General features: G+C 58.1%; 1 protein-coding gene across 1 annotated transcript in view; it reads right to left on the bottom strand.

Annotated features, from left to right (window-relative positions):
- Positions 1–11590, bottom strand: part of OSBP2 (oxysterol binding protein 2) — a 93841-nt gene that overhangs the window by 13263 nt on the left and 68988 nt on the right. The window contains exon 5 of the mRNA XM_057383910.1: positions 7–205. Within this exon, the coding sequence (XP_057239893.1) occupies positions 7–205 (199 nt within the window). The remainder of the gene's footprint in view (positions 1–6; positions 206–11590) is intronic.

The raw sequence follows: 11590 nt of genomic DNA, 5'->3' as shown, positions 1-11590 counted from the left end.
GCTCACCCTTGGCGGTGCTGGTGCTGCTGGCACTGCCCGAGGCCAGCCCAGGTGCCCCGCGGCAGGCACGCTCCAAGCTGTTGTGCTGCTTGGCTAGCTGCTCGATGGTCTCCTCCAGCCGGATCCGCTGCTCCCGCTCATGCTGCAGCAGCCGCTGCCATTTCCGGCTGTGGCTCTCGGCTAAGTCCAGGAAATCGCGGCAGGCCTGYGGCACCAGGGGACAGCTCAGTGGCACAGGAGGTGGCACAGCACGTGGTGACCCTGGTGCTGGGGCCCCCACGCCCCCTCCTGCCCCTCTCCYGGAGCTTTGCTCCACCCCCACATCCACAGCCCAGCTCCATCCAAAGCTGCATCGCCCCCAGGGACATGGCTGCAGCACGGACAACTGCCCCAAGTCTGGGATGTGCCCTGTCCATCCCACCCACAGCCTGGCCCTGCCCCTGTCCCCAGCCCTGACCCTGCTGTGGTCCTCAGGAGCCCAAGGTGGGCTCTCACACCCCTCAGGGCTGGAGCAGCACTTTCATCCCAAATCCAGCAAATAAGAAGGGAATAAAGGTCCCTGCGGTGACAGACACAGAATCATGGAATAGTTTGGGCTGGAAGGGACATAAAGRATCATCCAGWTCCACAGGCAGGGACACCTTCCACCATCCCAGGCTGCTCCAAGCCCCAATGTCCAGCATGGCCTTAGACACTTCCAGGGATCCAGAAGCAGCCACAGCCTCTCTGAGCTGCYTAAGCCAGGGGCCAGCGATCCCTGTGCTCCAGGGAGGCACACAGGGACAATGTCCAGCTCCTCCCTGGAGCTGCACTGCCCAAGACACACCACAGGGCCTGGCYTGGCCCCTGCAATGCACCCACCATGGCCAGAACCCCCCATTCACTGCCCTACAAGCCCTGGGCATCCCCAGTCATGGGACCTCACAGACACTCAGGGAACGCCCCAAGTGACATTACAGCATCATCACCCTGTGTCACCAGGCAGGGACAGCTGGGACACCGCAGCCCAGGCTGGCAGGAGAACCCCTGGGCACTGACCCCCCTCCCAAAGCTGCCAAGCCCCCCAGGAGCAGCATCACCCAGCCCCGGCCATGCCGGACTTGCGGCGGGAGATTTCCGGGAGCAGGATGTCCGTCCAGGGCCGGGACATGGGGACACTGGCGGCTGTCCCACACTGCCTCATCCACACAACGTCCCACAGCATGGACCAGCCCTCACAGCTCTATTTTTAGGTTATTTTCCATCTTGGATGAAGCCCCGAGTTCCCGTGGCCTCACCGCTTCCTTTGCCATCAGCKCCACGTGCAGCCGAGCACGGAGGCAGGGCTGCTCTTCCATCCCCAAATCTCTGCAAGATGGGACACACTGAACTCCTTCTGATGTTTCAAAGGAGGAAAATCAGATTTTCATGGAATTTCTCCAGGAGCTGGCAACTTAAAGGGGAATTAACTGTGCTTGTGCAACTCATTGTCATTCCAAGGCAGGTCCAACGGATAAATGCTGGCTGAAAAATTCAAACCTACTCAAAACTAAAAAAAAAACAGTTTTGGAAGTCTGACAGAATTCCAACCAACCCCAGTACTTKCTTATTTTCTGTTTCCAGCTATTTGGGCGATTTATCCAGCTCGTGGCAGGTTACTCAGCGTTTGGGCTGCAGGTGGCACCTGAGAATCGAGGGAGCTCCTGCTCAAGGAGCAGCTTCAGGGTTTCAGCTTCCTTGACTTTTACAAGGATTTTTCCAAGGAAAGCTCCAATTCATCAAACCTTTCCTTTGGATCAGAGCAGGATTTCAGCCTCATCCAGGGGGAGCTTTAAGGTTTCCTTTTCCTTTAAGGCTACTCATACACCTGGAAGAGCTCAGGGACCTGCACACCCAAATTGCTGGCTGTGCTCCCACCCTATATGTGTTCAAAACTGGGATCAGTTTTAGGACTCTCTGGATAAGAGAGCCCTGGAGGGGCTGAAGCGAGTCCAGGGCAGGGAAGGGAGCTGGGGAAGGGGCTGGAGCCCCAGGAGCGGCTGAGGGAGCTGGGAAAGGGGCTCAGCCTGGAGCAAAGGAGGCTCCGGGGGGACTTTGTGGCTCTGCACAACTCCCTGACAGGAGGGGACAGCCGGGGGGGTCGGGCTCTGCTCCAGGGAACAGGGACAGGAGGAGAGGGAACGGCCTCAGGCTGGGCCAGGGGAGGGTCAGGGGGGATATTGGGATAATTCCTTCATGGAAAGGCTTTAAGAGCCACGTGGATGTGGCACTCAGGACACAGGGCACTGGTAGCCTTGGCAGTGCTGGGGAATGGTCACACTCAATGCTCACAGAGGAGCAGAGCAGACCTCCTGCTCTCAGAGCTCTGTCTTCACTGCCTCTTCTGAAAAAAACAGCTCCTCCCCACCCCAAATCCTGCTGGGAACCACCCAGGGCCCAAAGCCCACGGGGACCTTGCCCTGGGTGACACCACCAGTGCCACCACCCCAGGCCGGCCACTGGCTCCGCGTGTCCCACGGACACTCTGAGCTAAGAGGATGAAAGCAGGACAAATAATGGGATATGGCTGTGAGCTCCCCATCCCAGCAAAGCTCATTATCTGCTCCCAAGGCCCAGCTCCACAGGCAGCAGGCCCAGGAATGCCCAGCTTGGCACCGAGGGTAGAAACTGCAGGCTGCTCCCAGCTCGGGGCTGAGCACTTGCAAASGAGATCACCTGTAATTATCCTGCTGCAATTAACCACGGGCTGGAAGGTGGGACAGGGAATTAGGGGGAAAGGAGGTAATTATGGAGCAGCCACCGAAGGCAGGGAGCTGGGAGGAGAAATGGCTCCAACAGCTGAGAGGAATCAAAATAAATCCTAATAAAAACCAGCAGGGAACACCTCAGAATTTCCCATCCCAAAGCTTCACAGAGGAGTCCTCATGCATCTCAAAGGGAAATCTGTACCAACAGGCTTCATTTACAGCCAGATATAAACAACYCAAGTGATGCAGAATGGTGTCAGCATTACAGGGTGTGGGGAGGTTTTGGGAAGATGAGTGGGATGGTCTCCACGAGGCCACAGATCCCACCAGAGGTTGCAGTGCTTCCATGCAGCAGGGCAGGACCATGCATGCTCCAGGCTGCATCCCACAGTTGTGCCCATGGGATTTAGGAGCCGGCTGGGACAGCTCCTACCATTATTCCCTGTTTTTGAAAGGCTGTAGGGTCCCATCTGTGCAGTCCCTTTCTCTGTAATTCAGACAACAGTTTGATCTAAACCTGGATCAAAGGATCCAGATCAATCCAAATGAGGATCCGTGTTTGCTCCCTGGAAGAGAAACAATGCCAGGGGTGGAAAGGGGAGAGTATCCTGCAAGAGGGATCTCCCAGGCTCAGCTGCCAGTGGCAGCCAAGCAAATTATAGTGATTAATTTGGGTTTACACCCTCTACAGCCAGCCAGTGCCATTCCTGAGGGATGCTCACCAGAGGTGGGAGCAGCACCAAACAGGGATCAGGGGATATTTTTTCACTGAACTCAATCCTGAGCCAAAACTCAATCCAGTGTGGAACCAGGGCTGCAGGGCACTGGGGTGAGGAGYTCAGACATGAATATCCCAGCTCAGCACTCATTGCCAGCAGTAATCCCCTGCCTTGGTGCTCCCAAGGTACAGACAATGCCAGCCACCGAGCAGGAGCAACACCTCGAAATCCAGCTTATAAATTTCTTACGGAGAGGAGGCTAAATTTAGTTTCAGCTGAACTTGCTCRGGGGTGTCAGCAAGACTCGGCCACAAATCCATGCCAGGCTGGCACAGGGATATGGGACAGCGGGAAGAGGCTCCCTGAGGAACACACCCAAAGGACAGCACAGAGCCAAGGTTGGAGGATTAAAGTGCAGGAAAAGTAATTCCTCAGTGAGCTTAGGGCCAAGGTTGGAGGCCATGAAGGCACAGCCTCGGGAAACACCACCCTCCTCTCTCAGAGCTCTCCCAGCTCTCCCAACCTCTGGAGAATGGAGCAGAGGAACGGGCAGAGGCTGCTGTGCCCATCCCCACATGCTCCTCACCCCACCAGGAGCCTGGGTTCATTCTTCACAGGATCCCACTCTCCCAGGGGACAGCAGGTGCAGGAGGTGACACCACACAACCTGGATTTTGCCTCAGGGCCCGAGCTAGATCAAATCCCAAAGTCCCCAGGGCTGCTCTGGCTCAGTATCACCAGAGCACAGACAAGGCTGGAGAGCAGCAGCCAGGCTGACAGGACACCAGTGACCAGAGACAAAAGCAAGCTCCATCCACGTACAGCCCCAGATCCCAGGGCATCCCAGTGTGACCTGCAGAGAGCAGGTAGGAGGGACAGAGGTGATTTCTCCTCCTCTCCACGGCTGGAAAAAGTTGCTGCGGCAGGTCCTGATCCAGCACTGATGATGGAATTGTAAATCCCAGCCAAGGCAGGGAGGCACAACCAAGGGGGCCAAAAAAACCAAAAAGGAAAAATACCACTGAGGCTCCCGCAAATTCCCATGGAGGAAGAGGCAAAGTGCCACAGAGACCCTGCTGGGRAGCAGGAGGTGACAGTCGGTGCCATCAGCTCTGCACTCCCTCCCTGTGCCCAGCAGCAGCCAAGGACACATTTAGCACCTTTCACACATTTGTCACGGCAAATATCCCGATTTCACAGCTTGTTGCTGGCTAATGGGAAGGTCCTTAACAGCCCCGGGATTATTCAGGCAGCRGAAACGATCACCCGAGGTCACCCGTGCCCTGCCAAGGTGGTGGTGTCACAGCCCCACAGGGATCTCAGCTTCCTCTGCAGCAAACAGTCAGAATGGGGTGGAAGGAACAAAGAGATGAGGTTAATTAGCTTGAAAGGGTAAATGATCACAGCAAGGCCTGCCAGACTCCATAGAATCATGGAATGGCTTGGCTGCAAGGGATCTTAAAGCTCATTTTGTGTTATCCCCCTTCCACCATCCCAGGGTGCTCCAAGCCCTGTCCAGCCTGGCCTTGGACACTGCCAGATCCAGGGGCAGCCACAGCTTCTCTGGGCACCCTGAGCATCCCCACCCTCACAGGGAGGAATTTCTGCCTGAGGTACCATAGTGACAGCCTCAGAGGCAGCCCTAGCCCAGCTGAGCATTCCCCATCTCCAGCCCAACACCGATGGATGCCGAGGGAACACGCTCCCACCTGCAATCCCACCTGCCCCAGCATCCCAGAGAACCAGCCCCACAAATCCAACCTTCAGGCAGGAAAAATCCAGCAGGGAAACACCTGCTGCTGTGGGAGCAGCACCTCCTGCTCCTCAACCACGGGACAAGGACCACTTCAGGGGCCAGGAGTGACAGYAGAGAAGGAAACCGCCGGATGTGTTCAATCATCTCCTTTTCTCGGGTGAATCAGAGCGGGAGCACTCGGCAGGGACAGAGCTGTGACGCTCCAAGTGCCTGGGAGATAAGTGCTCCCTTCCTTCCTGGAGTCATCAAACGCTGGGGCACAGCTGGCTGCTGCTCACCCCCGAGGGAAGGGCAACTGCAGAGCCACTGTGCAGCTCCAAACACAGCCATGGAACTGGAGAATCACAGGAAAATGGGAGGGGTGGGAAGGGACCTTGGAGCTCATCCCGTTCCASCCCCKTCCACTGAACTCCTCCAAGCCCTGTCCAACCTTGAACACTGCCAGGGATGGYRCTGGAGCCGTTGGGAGTTCAGAGCRGTGAGAYACAGCCACAATCTGCCACTGTGCCCAGAGAGGGTTAATTTGTCCTTCCTCCCCAAAAAACACTGAGTAGCGAGCAAAGGGGGAAACACAAGGATGGAGCCCATCCGGATCCCAAATCACCCCACACGCAGTCAGATGGACACGAGACACGGTTTGGAGCGTGGTCATCTGCTCGACAGCAATGACCAGGGCCCGAGGCCAGGCTGCTGCCCGGCACCACATCCACACAGACTGCTTAAATAACAGCAAATCTGTCCCAAATCCTTGGAGTGACCCTCAGCCGGCATCCCGGCTGTCTGAAGCAGGAACACCAGGAATCGCTTCTCCCGGGGGCAGGACCGGTGGGGAGAGCTGGGCTGAGCCTCAACACGTGGTGACACCCTGAGAAACCAAGGTGACATTGTACAAAACCCTGTGAGTTCAACACAGAAAATCATCCCACTCCAGGGAAAAGAGATCCTACAAAAACGCATGGACACAGAAAAAATCCTCAGGGCCCAACAGGAAGCAGGAAGACAYCGGAGCAGGCTCCAGCCACCCCTTGGTGCCATGGTCAGCAGCTCAGCCAGACCCCAGTGCCAGAACAAGGTGTTCCCAAAATCCCTGATGGTCTCATTCCATGTGGCACCAGCTGTGCCTGCTTCTCTCTGGACACTGTGGATACCCTGAGAGCCAGAGACATCCATGATGGAGACATCCAAGAGAGAGAAGTCTGAGATGGAAATGTTCATGATGGACATGTCCACTGTGGAGATGTCCGAGATGAAGATGTCCAAGATGAAGATGTMCAAGACAGAGATGTCCAAGATGGAGACACCCAGTGGACGGATCCTGCCTCCTGTTTGTGTCCCTGGGAATTTTACCACCTTATCCCGTTATTTTGAGCCATCTGCCTAAATGCCACGGACACRCCGGTGCTCCAACCAGATGCACCCTGCCCATGGGTTCCTGAGAACTGAGCTCATCCCACAGCTCATCCTGAAGCTGCGGGGCCAGCGTGGCATCCAGACCCCGCCCGCAGTGCCGCCGTCACCACCGTGGAATCCACCCCGCGCAACGAAGAAGGGATTAGTGGCAAACAGTGGCAAATCCGCCGGCCTGGCTGTGCTAAGAGCCTCTAATCCCGGCCCCACACAGCCTCCATGGAGGAGGAACCACGGAGCAATCCAGAATCAGCAGCACAGGAGGACATGGGCACTGCAGCTCTGGGAAGGGGAATGAGCCAGCACTGCCCATGGRTTACAGACCAAGGCAATACCAGCCCMGAGCTGYGCCACRGAAAYRAGATGGGTCTAGTTTATGGTGGAAYAACCACGAAGGAATTCGCTGGATAGCTCAGGGTGCTCTTCCATCCCAAACCTCACTGAACTGCACTAAGCAGCCTCCACTGGCCATGCCAGAGGGTGCCCAGGACATGCTGGGACCAGTACAGGATATAGCCTGGGAGCTCCCGCTGCAGAGCGGCCATCCAAGAAATGGGTCCCTGCAGGGCTTCCCTGCTCTGCTCTGGCCATGGAAAGCCTCAGGCTTGGCCTCCTGGTGCTCTCACCTGCCTGCACAGCAGCGGGGCCTCTCCATCTCTGCCATAAATCCCCTCCTTGGGAAGCTCCTGGCCCTGCCTCTTCCCTCAGGGAGGTACCTCCAGGTGGCTGCTGCATGTTCTTCACTCCCTTTCTCCTGCYCAACCCCGAAGCCCACCCCAGCAGTGGGGTCYCTCCCAGGTGGASCCCACCCTGAGCAGAGCAGCCAATYTCCCTTTCCAGGCCCCTGGAGYCCCRATCCCAGTGCCCATGTGCCCRGAGAGATCTGTCCCACCAATGGCTCCCAGGATGACAGATTCCCCGAGGCTCTCACTGGCTGCTTTCCTCATCCCTTGCTGAAGCAGATTCCAGGCTGGAGGAGCATCTGTCGGTGGCAGGAGCAGCTGGCACTGCCTGCGGGCAGCTCTGGCCCCGGGATCTGCAGGAAGCTGCCTCGGATTGTCCCTCAGATGCCGGCTCGTGCAAACCTCCCCGCGGTATGAGAGGGGCTGCAGCAGACCCCACAATCCCCTYATCTGCCAGTGCCATAATTCCATCCTGGGTAAATCCACGGCAGAGCAGAGCAGAGCCATTCCAGCACTTTTCCCTTTGGCAGACACTGGAGGAAGGGGCTGGAGTGAAACATCTCAGTGCAGGAACCCAGGGAAGAGGCAAAAACAACCTTGGGACCCCAACGGGATTCACCCAGCAATGCCTGGGAATTTGGCCTCCCCACAGCGGCCCCATTCCGCCCCAGCCACCAGGCAGGGATGAAGATCCCAGAGGATCCCTAGGCACAGGTTAATGGCAGAGGTGATGCCAGGCAGGGATGAGGATCCCAGAGGATCCCTAGGCACAGGTTAATGGCAGAGGTGATGCCAGGCAGGGATGAAGATCCCAGAGGATCCCTGGGCACAGGTTAATGGCAGAGGTGATGCCAGGCAGGGATGAAGATCCTAGAGGATCCCTGGGCACAGGTTAACGGCAGNCAGAGGATCCCTAGGCACAGGTTAATGGCAGAGGTGATGCCAGGCAGGGATGAAGATCCCAGAGGATCCCTGGGCACAGGTTACCGGCAGAGGGGACACCAGGCAGGGATGAGGATCCCAGAGGATCCCTGGGCACAGGTTACCGGCAGAGGGGACACCAGGCAGGACTGGTTCCAGCTCAGCAGAGCTGCTGCTCAAGCCCAGGCGCTGCTGACAGTGCAGGGCCGTACTGAGCCCACCAACACAGCCCTGCTGACCCAGCAGCAYGGCACAGATGCTCCCAGCTCTCCTCAGTGGAAAAGCTGTCCCTCTCAGCCAAAAAAAATCCAGGAGGGAAGAGCTGCAAGAGGCACCCTTGGGTGCAGAAGGCAGATTCATCCTCCCTCTTCTTGCATGAGGTTCTGAGGGAAGCCCTGGGAGAGGCTGGGCCTTCTGGCGGTCAGATGGGCACGAGGAGCAGGAGGAGGAGGAAAGGTGAAAATCCCCAAGGCAGGGTGAGCAAGAGCACCCACTGAAAGCCCCAACAGAGAGGCCTCACGGCCATGCACGAGGTCTGAGCACCCTCACACCTGAAAAAATCCAGATGGAAACACTCAGGGAATGATGATGATGATGATGAGGAGGAGGAAGAGGAGGAGGAGGAGGAGGGGAGTGGGAGGAAGGCACGGCCTGTCTGCATAGATCTGATCAGTGATACCCTCACACCTCTACATTGAAAAAGCATCGCAGGAGGCTCTGAGAAAGGCGCAGCAGCTCTGAGCGTGGCGGCCGGGCTCCACATCTTATCTCTGCATTTCCACATCTCCCCATCTGTGCATCTCCCCATCCCCACTCCCCTGGCCCCACTCACGCAGGGACAGACCCCAGGGTGYCACTGTCACCCTCCCAGCACCCCTACGCCAAGAGAGAAGCACCCACCAGTTATTTGCCGGTCAGCGCGGCACATCGGCGGCGGGAGCACGCAGGACACCCAGAGCCCTCGCTGCAGCCCTCTCATCCGAGGGGGATTAGGGCTGGGTTAGGGATTTAATCCCGCTGCCGGGGCTTTTCTGGGTCGGTGACATGGTTTGCGAGGCACTGATTAGTGCACGTCGTTAGCGCAGCAGGATAATTAACACAGGCTGTGCCACATGGAAGCAAGAGCTCCTGCGCCATCATCACGGCCACGGGGACCAGTCCCAGCCCCTGTGGGGTTTGGCTGGGACTTTGGGCAGCAGAGCAGCTGCCTGGGGTCACGGAGGGAAGCCCTGCCCTCAGGAAGCAAATCCAGGGGTTACAGACCGAGTTTTCTCGCTGCAGCGCTGGAATTAACCCTTGGGTGTATGGGGAGAACTCCTCCAGCCCCACTGGCTGCACTGGGGTGAACTGGGAGCAGCCCAGCAGGCTGCTGGCATGGAGGATGCCAGGTCCATCATCCTGTGCCATGAGCTTAGGGACCCCAAGGGACAGCTCCATACTGGGTATCAGCACAGGGACATGCCCAAAGGATGGACCAACAGCACTGCCCCGGCCCCATGGCTATCCCAGGGAGGTGACCCCAGGATGGTGACCCCAGGGAGGTGACCCCAGGGCAGTGACCCCAGGGTGGTCACCCCAGGGAGGCAATCCCAGGGAATCTGCTCCCTCCCAGCTTGAAGCAGTTTTCCAAGCAGACACGGACAAACACACGGGGTGTGTCCATGACCTACCCCAGGATAAACCCCCAGAGCTCACCCACCGGGCTGGAGGCTGTGCTGGGCAGCCTGAGGCCGCTCAGAGCAGGTGCTCAGCATCACCTGAGTTAACATGGAAACAGTTTTGGGAGGATCAGTTGGGCTCAGTGCTCCACAGGGGAGCTGGAGGCAGAGGAGAAAGCACAWTCTGTGCCCAGGCAGCTCATTCCAGCACGGGCACCCCGAGGGCTCCAAATTAACCAACCCCACCAGGCAGATATCCCTCGGAGYCCGCAGGAGCCCAGTGTGGCTGCAGGGAGAGGCCAGCAGCTCCTTGAGCCACCAGCATGTGGCACAGGGCCACCCCAGAGCTGCTGCTGAGATGGAGCACRGCCCTGGAGGGATCCACRGGGAGAAATCCTGCTGGGGCTGGAGGGAGCAGCCCCTGGGATGCCGGGGGTGTCCTGGAGAGGCCTGAACCAACAGCCTGCAGCCCKTTCCTGGAGGAAGGGCAGCACRTGGTGCTGTCCACCTCACTGTGGSTCCAGCTCTGTGTTTCAGAAGCTTGGAGGCCTTCCCAGCAGGTTTGGGGGATGGAGGGTGCTCTGTGCTGATGCCTCAGGTGCTGCTGCTGCTYCAGATGGGTTCATTCCCATGGGAAAGGGTTCATTGATGGGATGGGAAACCAGCCTGCCTGGAAGAGGGGGCTGKCAGCCCTGCAGGACAGGCTGGTGGSAGCCACTGGGGCCTCTCCAGGGCAGGTGAGCCCTTGGTTTTCCTGGGATTGCCTGCTCCAGGTGGTCCCTCCTCACCAAATCCCAATGGAACAGCATCCCCCACCCAGCACCACATCCCTGCTCCTCTCACCCTTCCTCAMCAGCCCAGCAGAGCCTTCCTCCAGCCCTGCCCCTCCAAAACCTCGAGCAAAAACAAACAAACCCAGGAACAACCTGAGCAAGCGCAAGCCCTGCCGCTCTCCACGCCGCCGTTCGTCCAGGAAGCACAAAGCTCCGCCGTAGCATCCCCATTCCCATTAAAACCCTATTTCCATCACCACCCACAACCCCACRAGCATTTCCCGACGCCCAGCCCAGCTTCCTCAGCACATCCACACTCCCTCCTGCCTGCTGGCTCCTGCTCAACGGGGAGACAGAGCTTTCCCCGCTTCTCGGATGAGTCTACACAACTCAGTGCTCTGCTCCGGATCCTCCGGGTCTCTGTTATCCCGCTAATTTGTTGCTTTTTATTTTGACAGCCCTCCCACTCCTCCCCCCTGGCAGATTGTGCCTCGGCTCTCTGTGTCTGCTGCCCAGCCCTGCTGACACAGGGCTCCTCCATCCCGGGAGCCTGGRCTCCCTGGAGCAGAGCCAACAGGAGGCTCACAGAGCTCCAAGCCCTGCCACAGCCAGAGCTGCACGTCTGAAATCCTCACCTGTGACACAACAATCCTGCTCTGCTCTGCCCAAAGCTCTCCCCAGCAGCACCTGCCCAGGTGATGCTCCCAACCTCTGTGGAGAAGTGCCCGGCAGGGGCCATGGCAGCACCCAGAGAACAGAGGAAGGTCACCTTCGCAGCAAGGCTCTGGCTTTCCAGCTCTCTTTATTTATTTCCTGTGCTTGCTGCGCTCCCCGCGGCTCCAGGGCCATTTACATAATCGGATCAGAGGCGGCTGCACAGGAACTCGCTGGCCCTGGAGCTCCCAACCTATCCCTTCCCTGGAGCACCTATCCTTTCCCTGGAGCAC

Source organism: Malurus melanocephalus, unplaced genomic scaffold (genome assembly GCF_030028575.1).
Source record: "Malurus melanocephalus ecotype Western Australia unplaced genomic scaffold, MMel_1.1 scaffold_669, whole genome shotgun sequence".
Lineage (NCBI taxonomy): Eukaryota > Metazoa > Chordata > Aves > Passeriformes > Maluridae > Malurus > Malurus melanocephalus.
The sequence above is the reverse complement of the archived record's forward strand: the minus strand, read 5'-3'. Positions and strand labels throughout refer to the sequence as shown.